Consider the following 18,130-nt stretch of genomic DNA (forward strand, 5'->3'; position numbering starts at 1 on the left):
GGGGACAGGACAGGTATTTAGCTCAGCACCTAAGACTGAGCTAACTAAAGTCAGGTCGCCTGGCCTTGAGTCCCAGCTGTGGCTCTGTATGTCAGTGCTATGCCTCTAGCAGATCCTTGGAAGTAGGCATGGTGGCTCCAATAGTCGGGGTTCTGCTACCAAGTCTTTACTAATGTGGATTTTGCTGCTATAAATACAAGGTTGCAGATCACTTTCTTGTATGCAGAGTTCATATTCTTTGGACATATTCCCAGGAACAAGATAGCTGGATTATATGATAAATCCATTTTCCTTTCTCTTAGCACTCTCCATAGTGAGTTATATAGCGACTGCACTAGCCTACACTCTCACCAACAGTGCGATAGGGTACCTTTTCCCTATATCCAGCCAGCATATTTTTTTTCATTTATTTATTTCATTTGATGACACAATTCCATAGGCTCTGGGATTCCCCCAACCCTTCCCCAAGCCCTCCCAACCATATTGATTTCCTCCATATTGTTACAACAGTACAGCTCATAACCAGTCATAATTCCATCATTGTGGGCATGGTTCATGCAGGGAGTCCAGCATCTTATTGTCCAGATAAATTCAACAGTTTCATTGGAGACCATCCAGGATCTGAAAGCGGAGCTGTCAGAATATCATGTTTTGTTAGCAGATTTCCAAAGGTAGACCAATCACCTTAGGTTGAGGTGGAACCTCAGTGTGGTTTTCATTCGTATTTCCCTAATAGCTAGGGAAATGTATCTATTCATGTATCTATTGCTCATTTGAATTTATTCTTTTAAAAAATGTCCATTTCCTTTACCCATTTCTTCACAGTGCTATTTATTTGCTAATGTTGAGTTTCTTGCACTCTTTGTAAATCCTGGATATTCGTCTCCTACTAGTTGTGTAGTGTGCAAAGATTTTCTTTCATTCTGTTGGTTGCCTCTTCACTGTTGATTGTTTCTTTGACTGTTCAGAAGCTACTTAGTTTGACATAGTCCCATTTGTTTGTTTCGGCTTAGACTTTTTGGTAACTTTCCTAAGAAGTCTTTGCATATGCCTATATCTTACAGAGTGCTTCCTATGTTTGATGGTTTCTAATAGTTTGATGGTTTCTGGGATCAGCTTTAGGTCCTTGATCCACTAGAGCTGATTTTTGAACCAGGTAAAAGGTTGGAGTCTTCACTCTTACTTTTGCAAGCTGATATCCAATCACCCCAACAGCATTTTCTGAAGAGACCAACTTTTTCCCTAGATTATTTTCAGTTCTTTTATCAAAGATTAGCTTTCTGGACATGTCTGGGCTTGCTTTTGGGGTTTCTATTCTATTCCATTAATCTCTATTTCTCTACCAGTATCAGATACTGCTCTGTTGCATGTCTTGAAGTCTAAAACGGTGATTACTGCAGCTTTATTTTTATTATTCAGAATAACTTTGGCTATTGGTGGTCTTTGGTGTCTGCAGATGAATTTTTGTATCATCTTTTCTATTACAGAGAATATTGGAATCACATCGAATCTGCATAGTACTTTTGGTATTACAGGCATTTTAATGATGTTGATTCTACCAGGAGCATGGTAAATATTGCTTAAAATGGAGTTACATAGAAAAGCCATTTTTTATTGCAAAAACTTTTTATAACAGTATAGGGCAGTGTTTGGTAATTTGGAGGTGTTACAGTAATAAAGTCTCAACTAATGACTCATCCATTTCAAAGTCTGTTCTTTGTAGAATTCTCATAGTTCACCTTACAGGGGAACAGGTGAAGGTGGCTATAGAGTGATTCAGGTAAACTTTTATGGTGTTATTGAATCTGAATTTCATTTAGGAGAATGAGGTTAACTGAACTGAGTTTCTTGAGACTTCTGTCCTCTGATCTTCTTTTGTGATAAATATGCATTCATTTTCTCATGAATATCTATTGTGTTTCTTTGAAATCATGAAATAGAGACTGTAACACAAATCTCAGGTAGAAGATTTCAAATCCCTTTTTACATATGGGAGGAATCTCTTCTGTTTTGTCTTCACAGACCTGCCTGACACAATCAGCTCATTTATAATTTGTCACCTATAAATGTTCATACATTATTCATTGCATTAAAAGGGCAGAGCAATTTCCATTGTTCCATTTATATTAAGCATGTCATTTTCCTTTCAGTTGTCTTCTCCTTAGCTTCAGAAATTTGGCAATCATCTTGTTGTTTTACCTGCTGCCCTCACAAGTCCAATTACAGGGTCTTTTGGGTGACATGCATTTTGAACAGATTTCTCACGCTTAACACTTTTTTAAAAATCCCTTCACAAAATGTATGCTGTGCTGAAAACAAATATACTAAACTTTCCCTGAATAATGACCCTTCTACTACATTTCATTAGTGCTCATTTTCTTATGGCAAAGAATTTGCTACAGAGCATATTGAGTCCATCAGGATGATAGAAAATTTCAGGAATATGAACAATGGTATATAATAGTCAAAGAATTCACACTACATGTATTCCAGAGAATATGAAACTGCTATGGTGATGTCCAACCATATACACCTATCGGATAACTACTATATGTGTATATGTTAAAGGCAGGTTGAGAGCGAGAGCTCCCTCATCTGTTGGCTAACCACCCCACCCACCCCAAACTTCCTAATGGTTAGGGCTGGCTGAGGCCAAAGTCCAGGTGTGGGAACAGAATCCAGGTCAGACAGATTGGTTCCATGAGCCCATTGGCAGGTGGCTGGAGTCAGGAGTCGGAGCTGGGAGAACACTCAGCCGCTAGACTGAACACCAGCTCCTGAGCAGGCATTTGCATCAGAGGCTGGAGTGATATTGATTTCTGTTACCCTCTTATGTATAAAGAAAAGATATGTGCAGTTGTGGCCCACCACCATGCTGCAGCACTGGTGCACCAGCCAGGGGGAGGCGGCGGGCACTCATGGGGGCCTGAGGATACAGGCTTGGGTTGAGGGGAATCCTATCACCAGGAGATATGTGGGGACCTGGGAACTCACCTCTAGACAGGTGGAATGAACCCAGGGATTTCTTCATGTGCTTGGTCCTGGGAGAGGTGAGGACAGAGAGGAGAACCCCAGGTCAGCACACTGTTCTGGCATGATGTTGGACTAGGCCTGGACACTTCAGTGGGCCTGGATCTTGGGTGTGTGGAGGGATAAGGCACCAGGCCAGCACCTGTGTCAGGAGCCTAGAACCCTAGTGAGTGGCAGAGTACTGGACCAGCATATCAACCACTGGGCTTCCGATGGCTGGGCTGCAGAACCCATGCCTTCCTGGGCACACAGATTATGGAGTGATTAGGGAAAAGAGCAAAGGGAAATGGAGTAAGGGGAACCAGTCTGGGAGTATCTTGCAGGTGAAGAATGACTCCTGGTGGCTCCCAATGACAAGGCACTGATCTTGCAGGCAAGCGAGGGGTTAAGACCTGGTAGTTTGTAGGTGAGAGACTAGAAGATCTTTATGGGTCAGAATGATGTCCCAGCCCACATAGGAGACCAGAGCTGGGCTTGTTAGCATGGAACATTGCTAACCACCACATACCAGCCCACATACAACCTAGGGCTGAGGGCCTGTCTGGCAAGGCTAGTGCCTGAGGGTGAGTGTCAGATCAAGGCATGGGTCAATTAGACTGGGCCATGACACTAACCAGTATGCAAGAGAACCATGCCCAGAGGTAGATTCTGTGGGAGATATGTGAACCCAACCTTATAGAATTACACGTTCCTCAGGTTAGCTTATGAGTTGGGATAGTGAGGGGCTAAGCTAGGCATGACCATGAAACTCACCAACATTAATGGGCACTGGGGCTGGGAACAGGCGGGGAAGGTCCAGGCTGCAGAAACCATATGAGCACCATAAAACAGGGTGTGGAACAGGCTGGGACGCAACATCCACCAGCTCATACAAAGGCCAGGACAGATGGGGCAAGCCAGGTTGTGTAAGGGTGTAACACCTGCTGGCATGTGTGAAATCTGGATCTGGGAGTGAACCACGTACGGGAACTTGAGAAACTCCCCTAGTGGGACATAGTTTTCACTGGTGAGAACATGGTCCAGGTCTAGGTGTTGGACAGGCTGAGCAGGGGGCTCCATCCATCAGGAAGTGTGTGGATTGGTTTTGGAAGGGACCAGACTAGGCAAGGCTGAGCAAACCATTGTCCACTGGCAAGTGCAGAAAACAGGATGGAGTGCAGGTCGTGCCGGGCTAGACTGTAACAACTTACGGGTTTGCATGAGCCAGAGATGAGAGCAGATGGAGCAGGACTAGGTTCTAGCACCCAGCAGCAAGAGTTAGGACTGGAGGCCAGCTGGGTGCTGGGCCAGGCCAGGCTGAAGCATCCAAAAGCAAAGGCCAAGACAAGTGAGGGGCTATGCTGGGTCAGAGCAACCACTGGCATGCACAAAATCTGTAGCTTGGAACAGGCCTAGTTGGGGAGCTAAGAGGATGTCCTGACTGGGTTGTGGTTTTCACTGGTGAGCATGGGGGCCAGAGTAGGGGCTGCGATCTGGTCTGGACATGGCTGTAGTCTCCCTTGGCACGGGTGTGGACTGGGTCAGGAGTGTGCCAGACTCAGCTCTACTCCAGCATCCCATACTCTACTCCAGGGTAGGTATAGGATGAGTTAGGCTAGGTCTCTGCCCCTGCTGAGCCCTGGGTGAGCTGTGTCTGGGTGTGGACTAGGCTTGGCTGGGCTGTCACACCCAACAGTAAGAACTGGAATTCATGAGGGTCAGTCAAGATAAGCTACTGTTACTGCTAGGGCAGAAGGTGGACTAAGTAGGGTTGGCCCATGAACTGAGCAGTGTGTGCTTGAGATCTGGCGTTGGTAAAGGTTCTGATGGAGAAGCTGGGGGAACTCTTCTGTCAGGACACATTCACTGCAGATGAGTGCAAGAAACAAAAAAGGGAGTAGCTCAGACCAGGCCAGGTTACAGTAACCATTGGCATACTTTTGGCTCAGGTCTAGGGCAAGGTGGGCTGGCCAGTTCATTTCACTCACTGGCAAATCTGAGAACCAGAATGATGTGTGGGTCATGCCAGAATGGGCCACAGTACCAGCCAATTCACATGAGGGCTGGGACTTGGGGCTGGTTAGGCTGGCAAGGGTGTAGCCCCCATTAGCATGAGCTGCAACTAAGGGTGGGTTGGGCTGGGCCAGGCTGCAGCACCCATTGGCAAATACCAAGGTGAGCAGCCATGCCATACTGGACAGAAACCCCCAGCTGGCACATGTGAGACCTAGGGGAGAGGAGGTAAACCCAGTAGGGGGCTTCAAGGAGCTCCTCTGCTGGGCCATTTCTCCCATTGGTGAGCATGAGAGCTAGGGACAGGGGCAGACCTGGCCAGACAGGGCTACAATACCTGTTGTTCTTCATGTAGGCTGGATCAGGGGAAATCCAGTACTTACTGGTACCTGGGCAAACTGTATCTTCTGGTACATGCACAAGCCAGAGTGGATGTGGGTTGATTTGGCTTTGCCACAGCATCAGCTAGCAGAGGCTAGCATGGAGGGCAAACTCTGTCAAGCTAAACTACAGAACCACTTGGAGAGTGCAAGTTCCGGGAGTGAGCCCATTAGGGAAATATCGGGCATCTCTATAATGTGCTGTAACTCCCACTGGTGAGCATGGAAACCAGGTCTAGGGGCAGGCATGACTAGGCAGAGATTGGCACCTGCCAGCACCAGTGTGGACTGGATAATGGGACTGGTTGGGTTGAACTGGACTTCAGTGACGTGTATGAGAGTTGAATGAAATGTCGGACAGACTGGGCCAGTCTGCTGTTCATGCTGGCAAGCACAGAAGCCAGTGTGGGTGTAGGACTGGTGGGGGTTATTGCAGATCGCTCCAACTAGGCTGCAGCTCCCACTGGTTTGTGAGGGGGCCACAAGTGTGGTGGGTGGGATTGGGCTGGACTGCAGCACCCATTGGTTTATGTAAAACACAGGGCTGGAGCCAGAACTGATGCAGCAATTGCAACTACCAGTGTATGCATAGGCTGCTTTGGGCGGCAGACTGTGCCAGGCCCTGTGTTGGCGAACACATGCAAGAATCAGGTTTGGGATCACCTCAGATGAGGTTTCTTTGGCGATTCCCTCACAACTGAACCACTAGACTCAGAACTCCAACCATGAAGAGAATTGCAGGTTCCATGGTCTGACCATGGATTGCATGTGTTAGAGCTGGGACTCCTCAGTGGCTTAAATCAAACATTGGACAGCATATCCAGATACACATGGAGCATCTGGCAGTAATTGGAGCCTGCAGAGGACACCTAGTACCAAAACAGAGGACCGAGGACAGAGCAAATTGATCAACTATGCCAGCCAAGTGTTGACAGTGAATATCTGGGCAAATGGGAACTCTAAGGTGGACTCTGTCAGCCAATGGATTCTACAGAGATTTCATCGTGATTGGAGTGACAGCAATTCAGAACTGTTGAACTACCAAAACCACTTGAAAGGACCCTCAGAATGTGCCCCACACTGGGGACCCTGAAAAGGCTGGGAGGCTGGGTGCGCCTTCTTCCTTTTCCTCTCCCTTGCCCCAGACACAGAAAGGAAAACAGAGAATATGAAAGCAATGGTCTCATCCACTTTCCTCTAGCCTCTGGCCTTTCACACCCTAATCAACTATGCAAAAATTATAAAAAATAAAATTTTAAAAAGATATGTATTCATAGTATGTAACAGTGCTTCAAAAGGTTCATGGAGCATAGAAACAAAAAAAAAATGAGTTTATTTTGATGCCAAAAATGTGATATCCAGCAGGATATTTTGTGATACAGATTTTCTATGAAATTTTTGAGGTTTTCTCAATCAAACTGATATATCTGCCTTATTAAAATTCTCAGTGCAGTGGTGACCACAGATAAGAATGTAAAAAGCTCCCTGGAGCAGGGAGGGCATGATTTAAACCATGTGGGGAGTGAAACAGTGGATAGAAAATCTCTCTTTTTTTGTCCCTCCCTCACTCTCTGTAATTCTGGCTTCCAAGCTAAAGTTTAAAAAACAATTTTTTTTGGAACACTCAGGTGAAGTGCAAGAGGAAGAAAATGTTTTTCTATGTATTTGTTTTGAGTTTCTTTTCAAGTAATGCAACAAAAATATTTATGGAAAGCTTATTAGACTCTTAAAAAATCTTTGCTCCTAAAATATAAGTTTTTGTTGTATATGATTCACAAATATTGAAACAGTCTGAAGGCTGCTGTCTTCATGTCTTTTCTATTGCTAGTAGCACAATGCCATGATTGAGATAGTAAAGAAAAATGAAAAAGGAGGGGTCTAGGCATATCCTCCACCTGCACTGCTAGTATTCTGTACAGGTGCCCAGTCAAGTCCAGCTGCTGCACTTCCTGACCTAGCACCTGCTCTTGGACCCCTGTTCCCGTGTGAAGATCCACAAGAAGCTCCTGGCCCCTGGCTTTACATCAGCCTAACCATGTCTGTTGCTGCCATTTGGGGAGTGATCCCGAAAATAGAAGAGCTCTCATTTTCCTTGTCTCACCCTCCCTCTATTTTGTAACTCTGACTTTCATGTTAGAAAAATAAACCTTACAAAATGTGTTTTCTGCTTCTGGAACAAAAGCATTTCCATCTGCTGGAGAGGAGTCCCACCTGCCTGCCTGCAGCTGTGGGCCTGGAGGAGACCACAGAACTTCCTGGGCTCAGTGGACCAGAAAGGGCATCTCACTGTGTGAGTCCAGCGTCAGCTGAGGGGACAGGAAACAGGCTCCTCCAGCCCCTGGGAACTGCTGTCACCAAAACTCCTCCTCCAGATATCCAGCAAAGGGCCTGTGGTATTTGGGTCTGTCACCACCCAAATCTGTGCTGCCCTCCACTGTCTCTCATTTCCCTCACTCCAGGAGCAGGAAAGACAAACCGTAACATCACTGTCATATACCACAGAGAAACTAAGAAAAACATGTTCCCGCACAAGAACTTGGAGATGAAGATCGAACTCGAAGTCCCAGATAAGAACTAGCATGGAGATTTCAATCAGGAAGTGTCAAGAAGGGTGTGTGTTGTTTTCCTGTCTCAAGGATAGTTTAAATTTTGCGAGACTTTGCCTTAAATTTTCAAAAGATGAGTTCAGAAAAGGCATAGACTGCTAATTGTAAGGTGGAAGATAAGAGGAATAGTAAAATAAACGAGGTACCCAAGTGCGAATAGCAAGGGTCTCTAAACGAAAATGGAATGCAAGAGAAGTACTAATAAACAGGAGATGAAAAATGACTTCACTGAAAGAAAACATAAAGCTGCAGGTTGAAAGGCTTAATAGGTTTCTTCCACTCAGTCCCCTGTCGAGCTCGGGTTGGAAGAAGTGATCCAGTCTCAAAACGAAAGTGAAAATTCAGCCAGCTTGTCCCCAGCCTGACTCCAGCCACCGCTGCATGGGGAGGAGGGTCTTGATCCGAAGAAACCATAGCAGTCTGCTGGTGGCCTGAGCTCTGAAACTGCAGATGATAGAACATTTTGACAAATGAAGCACACTCAGACTGTGTGGTAATGAGAGACCTCCCCTCCCCACACAGTTTCAGGGGCTTTGGTTTTGTAACTTACTTTTATGTTAAACAGGTGGATGCAGCAATGTGTGCTCAACCACACAAGGTTGATGGGCGTGTTGTGGAATCAAAGAGAGCTGAGGCATCATAAAGCCTGATGCTTACTTAGCAACGAATATTTATCATGGTGGTGTTAAAGAAGATACAGAGGAATTGGAGAGACTGCTTTGTGAAATATGGCAAGATTGAAACCATAAAAATTATGGAAGACAGGCTGGGTGGCAAAAAGAAGGATTTGCTTTTGTAACTTTAGAGACCATGATACAGTTGCTAACATTGTTGTTCAGGAACAGCACACTATTAATGGGCATAGTTGGGAATTTAAAAAGCCCTTTCTCATCAAGAGATGCAGTCTACTGCTGGATCTCCGTGAGGCTGTGGAGGTGGGTCTGGCGACTTTACGGGTCCTGTAGGAACCTGGGAGCTGGTGGAGGTCATTTTGGCCATGGTAGAGGCTTTGGTGGAAGAGGAGGCTGTGATGGTGGAGGTGGTGGCAGCAGAGGAAGTTATGCAGGAGGTGATGGTGGCACTCTGGCAGTGGTCCTGGTTACAGTCGCAGAGGAGGCTAAGGTGGACCAGGAGATGGAAACCAAGTCTCAGAGGAGGCTAAGGTGAACCAGGAGATGGAAACCAAGTCGCAGAGGAGGCTAAGGTGGACCAGGAGATGGAAACCAAGTCGCAGAGGAGGCTAAGGTGGACCAGGAGATGGAAACCAAGTCGCAGAGGAGGCTAAGGTGGACCAGGATGTGGAAACCAAGGTGGTGGATATGGTGGAGGAGGAGATGATGTTACAGTGAGGAATGAAATTTTGGAGGTGGCTGTGGTGGTGGTGGGGGAAACAACAAGCATTTGGGGAATTATGGTGGACAACAGCGATCAGATTCTGGCTTATGAAGGGGACAGTTTGGGTGGGAGAAGCTTGGACAGTCCCTGAGGCAGTGCTTATGGGATCTGGTGGCGGAAGTGGTGCATGTGGTAGCGAAGGTTCTACTAACAGTAGTAAGGGCTACAGTTCTTAGCAGGAGTTGTCAGGAAAGCTGCAGGTTACTTTCAGAGAGTCACCACAAATGCTTTCGAGGAACTAGAAATCTGCCAGAGAGGGGACGATGATGCACTGTCATAAAGGTTACTACAGCTTAAACAGGAAGCCCTGTTCAGGACTCTCCTAGCCACAGGCTGCAGTAAGCACAGCTACTGACTAATATAGTGTCAACTAGATGTACATTCTTGAGGCCTTTGATCTGTGGTAGCTTGGTCTTTTCTTTTCATTATATCAGGTATATTGCCCTGAAAATTGTGAGTCGTACTAGGCATAAAAAAATTAAGAAATTTTTAAAAGTTTTCAATATTTGTGCATTTCAGGTTTTTCTACATTTTAGTTCAGAAACTTCAATACAATGCAGTTTTGAAGGTGCCTTGTGAGTTAAAATGATTATTGTGTATTGCTATTTTGCATGAATTTTGCTAAAGTTAACTGTAAAGACATCTACTGACTTGTGGGTTAAGGGGAATTTATTCTCCCCATTTTCTAACCATTATTTGAATGGGCACTGACACGTGCGAGAATATGTATTTGTATGTTTGCAGTGTGTGTGTTAGATAAGTAGAATTGAGTATTTAAATTAGCGTATTTGTGAATTCAATAGTGTTAAGATTACCATCAAATTAAAAAACTTGAAATTTCTTTTTTTGTACATTTTCTTTCAAAATGTAATCATATAATTTTCTAAAGATTTATTTTGTTGTGTTGGAAAGTCAGATGCACAGAGAGGAGGAGACACAGAAAGATCCTCCATGTGCTGACTCACTCCCCAAGCAGCCACAATAGTTGGAGCTGCACTGATCTGAAGCCAGGAACCCAGAGCCTCCTCTAGGTCTCCCACACGGGTGCAGGGTCTCAAGGCTTTGGGCCATCCTCCACTGCTTTCCCTGGCACAACAGGGAGCTGGATGGGAAGTGGGGCTTCCAGGATTAGAACTGGCATCCATATGGGATCCTGGCCCATGCAAGACGAGGACTCCAGCCATTAGGCTACCGTGCCAGGTCTTCAATATGTAATCATATGATTTTAACGTGGTAGATTTTGCCGGCAGTAGTTTAGAACATCTCCCTTCTACATTTTGCCTTGGTCACATTTGAGCTGCTGTCGCAGTTTGGGTGTATAAAGAATGTCTACTGCCCTTGATTTAAATTCTAGGATCAGAGTGAGTGCTTTCCCACTTCTATCTTAAAAATCGTTCAAATGCTTTAAAATACAGGACCACTATGCCTGTGACTTCTGAGCATATTAGTTGGGTACCTTTATTTTTTATTTTTCAAGCATAAGAATTACATACCTCTGATTATTTTCATTGGCTCAGCTTTTTACATGGATTACAAAATCAGAGAGTAAAATTGATGTATTATTTGAACCTTTAATAAACTCACTAGATCTCAGCGATATCAAATGAAAAGCTGCTTTCCAAGGCATGTGCTGTGACCTTGCTTGATGAAGGGCATGAAGAAAAAACTGCTTCCAGCCATGAGTAGGCTGCAGGAACCTGCAGAAGTAAAGTGGATGCACTGTGCCTCAGATGGCCTGTCCACGTTAGTGGAAGGGGAGGGCAGTGAGCCAGCATTCACACATCCCTGAAAGGAAAGTACAACTGGAGAATCCACATACAGCCAGACACTGCCAGTGTAAATGAAGGTATTAGCAGCAGCAACGTTTGACAGTTGTTTGAGGAAAGCTCTGCAAAGTGTGCTGATCGCCAAGGGAGTCATCCACAATCCTCATGGGAATGTTAAGATGAAAGGAAAATTGGGGGGCATTGAACCTCCACGGAAGAAGATTATAATAAACATGTGCACAAAGATCCTTGGGAAAGGGCGAGGTAGTTACATTTCCAGAAACTGAAACACAATTTTGCATTCACTGAGCAAATACAAGCAGAATTGTGAGGTCCCTGGGGAGTGGGATAATGAAGGTGTGACAGGAAGTGTGCATTTGGCAGAGGTGTGAAAGAAAAAACAGCTCTGTCGGATATTGGCAAGGTTATCAACAGCAAAGCTCAGTTATTTAAAATAGAACTTAAACCTACATGAGCAATGCATGTAAGAACAAATGAAGAATAACTGGCAAGTTTGATTCTGTTGGTGCTGCCATGGGTTTGTGGCTGGAGAGACTTCCTACGTTGCCAGAATGCAAATGTTTTATTGCAGTATTTTGAAAATAATCTCATAACACTTTTTAAAAAATAAAAACAGCAAGTCTTTTCTTTGCCCCAGCAAGCCCAAGTTTGCAAATCTGCTTCTCCTTCTAAGAATCTCAGTCGAGGGCAGCTGCTGCTGCCCTGTTTGCAGAACGTGCTTAACCATCTCGCTAGTGCCCCTTCGAAGCCCCTGGCAACAACGACGTTAGCAGTCAATATACAGTGAGCTCTGTGGGAGAATCTGTGCAGCTGATAACAACAGAAAAAGATAAAAGAGAAGGTATATCTATAATTGGCAGTGAGTGAGCAAAGCAAGTTACAGGGAGGCAGATAGAGCCGGGCCTCCTCATGCACCTGCAGATGTGCAGAAGGCTACTCAGATTGCTGGAGCAAGGATGCTCAGAGGTTAGCACATTAGCTAAGGAAGGTGGGCACGCAGCTGACCAGCACCCTTATTTGCACTTCAGACTATTTGGGAGTCATTATGCATTACTTTCTTGCTTTTTTTTTTCAATAGAAGGGAAATGCCAATTAGAAGTAAAAAGTAACTAGAAATCCACAGGAAAAGAAGCTTTGAGAATTAATGCTAACTTCCTCTTTATATCTAAATTAAGTAGCTACATGACTTTTAATCTTCTTTTTCTTAAGCTGCTAGCACTAAAACTCCATTCTTCTCTGTATCTACCCAATGTAAATGCAAGAAAAAAAATTCCTTCTCATATTCAATAATGACCTAGAGCAAAAGCAGCAAATTGTTTTATTCCTGCCTTCGCAGCTGTGTGATGTCTTCTTAGAGGAGCGCATTAGGACTAATCCCAACACTTGCCCCTCTGCTCTTTGGTTACAAGTTAATCCTGCGTTGCACACTTTCATTACAGCCTTCTTTAAAGAATGAGAACTCTTGCTCATAGAACCAATCAAGGAAAAAAATGTGTGAGATGGCTGTTTTCCAAAGAGCAAATTCACAGTATTTATGTTGGATAATAAAAAATGGAATCTGATAATATAGCAATGTTATTACTTTTTAATAATAACATTATATGCACTTATGTGTGCACACACACAAATTGCTTGGTATAAAATCTTCATATTTCTGCTTATCATTCAGCCCAAAGCATGAAAGACTGATGACATTTTAACTTTTTATTTTGGTTTGGTTATGGTAATACATGTCATTATCTTGCAATATGTATGTGCATTATAGAAATTTAATCTTTATTGCAAGTATAATTTATACTAAAATTGCAATATGTGCAACAATTGTATAAACACCAATTGCCTTCAAATTATATCCAATAGTAGTTACAATGACACAATACCACTTGCAAGCATTCAAAATATTAACATTTTTCTACTGCAGTAACATCGCTCTATGAGGCTCTGGTTGAGGTGTTTCGGATCCATTTTAAGTAAAATGTGATGGTTGTGTGTGGCTCCTCAGTTTATGTGATCACAGTAGCTGACAAGCACATGAAATAATTTGAAGTGGATTATGGGCTGGCTTCCAGGTCACTGTGTCTGTTCCTGCAGGTGGCTTTCACAGTCCTCTTTGATTTGGAGGCACTCCTGAAGATCTGGTGTTTGGGATTTTCTGGCTACATTAGTTCATCTCTCCACAAATTTGAGCTGCTACTTGTCATTGGAACTACCCTGCACGTGTATCCAGATCTCTATCATTCTCAATTCACCTATTTCCAGGTAATACTAATCATGTCTACTTATCTTCAAAATTGTTTTTTTCCAAAGTAAATATTAGTGACATGATCATAACAACACAGAATATTTGGATAAAATTACTGTATAGCAAATGCAAATCTGACAACCTAAGCTTCTGAAATACTGCATTCATAAATCATAACTATCTTTGCAACTAATGAAAATTCAAATAGAAGGTATATATATATTATACAATGATATCCAATTAGCACTATGCAAATATACAAATTCATATACATACAGATATTGTATGCCTATCAGTGTATGCTAACTTTTAAATTGTATGAGATGCTAGCACAAACTTTAAAGAAGAAATATGAATTTCATTCCAAGTGTATCTCTACCCTGCAAATGTTTGCTAAACAATGATTTACAAAGGAAATAATAATTTATAAAATTTACCATTACATATTTTAATTACACAAACAGCATTTATAGCTGTCTATTATTCTGCATGATGATTAACTAATGGATTGTTAATTCTCACTTTATAATAATTGTATATCTATTTTTTCAAATGTGATATGTAAAGTTACATTGTTAAATGATCATTAAATAGCAATTTTAGCTATGTTCTTTAGGATTGTTGGATAGTCATAAGGGATTTACTATTTTTTCAAATACTTGGTCAACTATATGTGATATCCTAATCAAAAATATTCCAAATATTGATTACATTTTATCCATCGGCATAAATTAACATAGCAACACCCAAATATGCATTCATTTCTCAAAAGATGTTGAAATGTTTGAGAAAGGAAAATGGCGAGAGAATTTTAATGAATCAACTTAGACAGGATTCCAGCTCCGTAGAACAAAGGGATGATGTGCAGTCCACCCTCCTTTATTTTGTTGTTGGGATAACAAAGCTGTCATTTTGACAATAATATCAACTTCCAGAACAGACCTATAACTCAGGATTCCTAGTGCCTGGAAGAAAGGATGTGCAAATGTAAATCACCAAAAATGAAAAGCAGATCCCCTACCCACCCAGATGCAGGCTGGACCTCCAGGTGAGCGTCGCAGCCACGCATACTGAGAGTGCCAGAAGGTTGTAAATGGTTCAAGCTTTCCCTTTCCTCAACAGTTTTTGGCATAAGTTATCATTATTTGTTGGGTTATATCCTGATCCTTCATCAGCTTATGTGCGATGACAGGGACAGAGTTCTATGCCTTTGAATGAATAGATGCAAAAGCTGCATTCCTGCAGCACGTGGCAAGATCAGCTCTTGTCCATGCTGTCTGGTTTCACAAATTGCATGTGGGCACTTGGTGTCCATCGCAGGGCGTCACTGTACGTAATCATAGAGAAAAATACCCAGTGAGTAAAACACAAGATACTCTGTTGACAAGCCTGTGAAGCTGGCGAAATTAAGAAAAATATCACTGCCTATTTTACTATGAGTACTACATAACACATACCGAGAGCCTTGAAAATGGCTACATCTTTGACAGAAAATTTTCCAGGAAAAATATAATCAGACTCTTCCTTGCAAATAGTCATTATTGAATTGTTTATGTGAGCAAGAGTGGTAATTGTATAAATAAGCTGAATCACAGTGTGAATTTAAGCATAAAATAAATATAGTGAACTTCTAATAACTTAAAACCGTTATTGTTTTATTTAAATACACTTGGAAATTTTATTATAAGCAACTGCTCCTGTCATTGTAAACATGTATATGTGCATGTATATAAAATATCTACAAATTGAAATGACTAGAAATAAACCCACATATAATGCAACATATTGAGTATGAAACCAGAAACGTACGATCTCTAGTTTACTAGCCTGAACTTAGCTGTAAACATTCTATATATGGATAGATAGATCTGCAGATGTGGTCAATAGTAGTGAATCTTGCAATTTTAATGTTACTTTTTATTCCAAAAAATAATTTTCAATACTTTCTGGCTGGATGATAATCATTTGTATCTCAGTTGTGTTTATTTCTCCATCGAAATAAACAAAAGTGACCTCAGTTATCTTGTGGTTAAAAAATAATAGTAAGTCTCTGAAGAAACTGGAGTGTCAAAAAGAATGTTAGGAATTCACAGACAGGGAACCGCTGTCCAGGGTAGATGGCCTTGCTGCGTCCCCTGGCTCTCCTTTGCTGACCTTCACACTTCCCTCCATTTCTTCCTTGTGTGGCCTCAGGTCTGTCCCCAGTCAGCTTCACACCTTCCATACTTAACAGAAGTAAACCATTTACTGCAAGAGGTCTTCCTTTAAGCCATCAAGTATCTCTGAGATAAGCTAGTGATTGTTTTCATTCCCTGAATTGACATGATATTCACTGAGCACCTACCGTGTGGCCGGCACCACTGCATACTGGGAAGACAGAAAACATATCTTCAAAATATTACAATAAATATTTTGGCAGTTGTTATCACAAAGCTGCTTTCTTATTGAAAAATTACCTGATTATCATCTATTGTGATTTGAAAGTATATGGTAAAAATTATACAACAAGAACACCTGTTGGCTTTACCAAGGAATACCAAGCAATGCTTCATTTGACCAATGTGATTAGTCACATGCATTTCTTTCTTCAAGCAGCATGTTAAGCATTTTAGAATAGGCTCTTCCACCGCTTCCTCATTTGTCCAATTGGTTTACTTGACATGTGGCTCCAACGACAGCATTTGTATTTTGCAGACAATAAAAATGATAAGGCTTACCTGACCATTACCTGCCCCAATATTTACTCCAAGCCTCACTGATGGCAAAATCCAGCAGCTGCAATGTTTTTTGATATCAGAAGGTCTCCTTGCGTGCCTTCATTCATCATTCCTCTGTGCTGCCTTCTATCTCAAGCCAACCTTCTCCAGGTGGTTTGCAAAGATGCCTCCGAGGCTCAAGCTTTATGTGGCACCTGTGCCAGTACCCATGGGGAACAGAGCACATGCTCCTGATGGAGCTGTCCAGCACTAGGCCAGCAAGTGACCTGTGTCGCCATGGACACTCACGCTGAGCCTGCATCATGGGGGCTAGGGAGTCACTGCAGTGCCTCAGGGACTAACTGGAGGGGGAGTGATTTGCTAAAGGAGAATCAGGAAGAGTGAGACACTAGGCATTTTTATTTCAAACAAACATATATGCCATTTCATATGTATAAAAATTAAAATCTAGTTTAACTACATTTCCTATTCCTTGCTGTGTTCTAAATGCAGCATCTTTCATGTTCACCTTAATCTCATCTTGATGCTGAAACTCTCAGACTACCACTGCATACACAGTGTTTCATTTCTGCCAGCAGCAAAGCTTCCTGTTTTAATATCTGCAAAGTTCAACCTTGTCTCAGATTCAGTAATGCATTACACTTGGCAGTATTTCTGTTGCTTAAAAACACATAAAAATGTGATGACTTCCTAAGTAAACTTAATTAAAAGTGGTATTTTCCCATCCTAGATGCTCTAGCTTTTACTTAGAGTACAGCTCTTAAGGGCATGTCTAAGTAATTGAAAAGAATGATTCTGTGTATAAAGATTTATTTATATTTATTGCAAAGTCAGATATATAAAGAGTTTCTGTCTGATGATTCACTCCCCGAGTAACTGCAACAGCCAGAGCTATGCCTATCTAAAGCCGGGAGCTCTTCTGGGTCTCGCATGTGGGTGCCAGCTCCTCAGGCTTTGAGCCGTTCTCAACTACTTTCTCAGGCCACAAGCAGGGAGCTGGATGGGAAACAGGGCTGCCGGAATTAGAACCAACACCCAAATGGGATCCTGCCCCATGTAAGGTGAGGATTTTAACCGCTAGGCCACCGTGCTGGGCCCTAGCTGTATTCTTGTATTATAATCCCTTTATAGTAAAAATCATTGAGCCACATATGTCCAACCCTGAGCTTGGCACAAATCACCACTTAGGTTTTTTTTAATGAATGAATTATGGGTGAAGTTTTTGGAAATATACATTTGGGTAAATTTATCACATTTATAATATATCTGTACCTATGAATTCATGCATGGTATCAGAGGCACGTTAGACAGTTGTAAACTGCATGATTTCCATAAGGTGTGCTTCTTGCCACCTCTGCTCCCCGGGCTCAGCTGCGAGGCAGCCTGTGGCTTTGGATAAAGCCTGTCTTATTGTTCATTAGATCTCTCTTCTGGACCAAGGAGACACTCGTCGTTTCCATGCCCAAGCCAATGGAAGACATCAAAACAGTTCCCGGGGCAGGTTCCCAGAAGTTGCACAAAGCGTTGCTTTTACATCCTACAATCTGAGCCTCCTTCTCAGAAGACACTTAGCCGCAAGTACAGTGTGAAGCCCTGGGTCGAGTTGCCCACTAAGCTAAAATACAAGACTTTCCATTATTAAATGAAGGAGAAAGAGTACAGCAGTGTGCAATGAGCTACTAGTGCCTGCCACAGGCTACAGCAGTGTGCAGTGGGCTACTGGTGCCTGCCACAGGCTACAGCAGTGTGCAGTGGGCTACTGGTGCCTGCCACAGGCTACAGCAGTGTGCAGTGGGCTACTGGTGCCTGCCACAGGCTACAGCAGTGTGCAGTGGGCTACTGGTGCCTGCCACAGGCTACAGCAGTGTGCAGTGGGCTACTGGTGCCTGCCACAGGCTACAGCAGTGTGCAGTGGGCTACTGGTGCCTGCCACAGGCTACAGCAGTGTGCAGTGGGCTACTGGTGCCTGCCACAGGCTTTA

General features: G+C 43.0%; 1 protein-coding gene across 1 annotated transcript in view; it reads left to right on the plus strand.

Moving 5' to 3' along the window:
• The window catches only part of NALCN (sodium leak channel, non-selective), a 287,262-nt gene that overhangs the window by 115,688 nt on the left and 153,444 nt on the right, over positions 1–18,130 (plus strand). The window contains exon 12 of the mRNA XM_040991012.1: positions 13,282–13,449. Coding sequence (XP_040846946.1) covers positions 13,282–13,449 — 168 coding nt within the window. The remainder of the gene's footprint in view (positions 1–13,281; positions 13,450–18,130) is intronic.

Source organism: Ochotona curzoniae, unplaced genomic scaffold (genome assembly GCF_017591425.1).
Source record: "Ochotona curzoniae isolate NIBS_2020 unplaced genomic scaffold, NIBS_Ocur_1.0 contig_64, whole genome shotgun sequence".
Classification (NCBI taxonomy): domain Eukaryota; kingdom Metazoa; phylum Chordata; class Mammalia; order Lagomorpha; family Ochotonidae; genus Ochotona; species Ochotona curzoniae.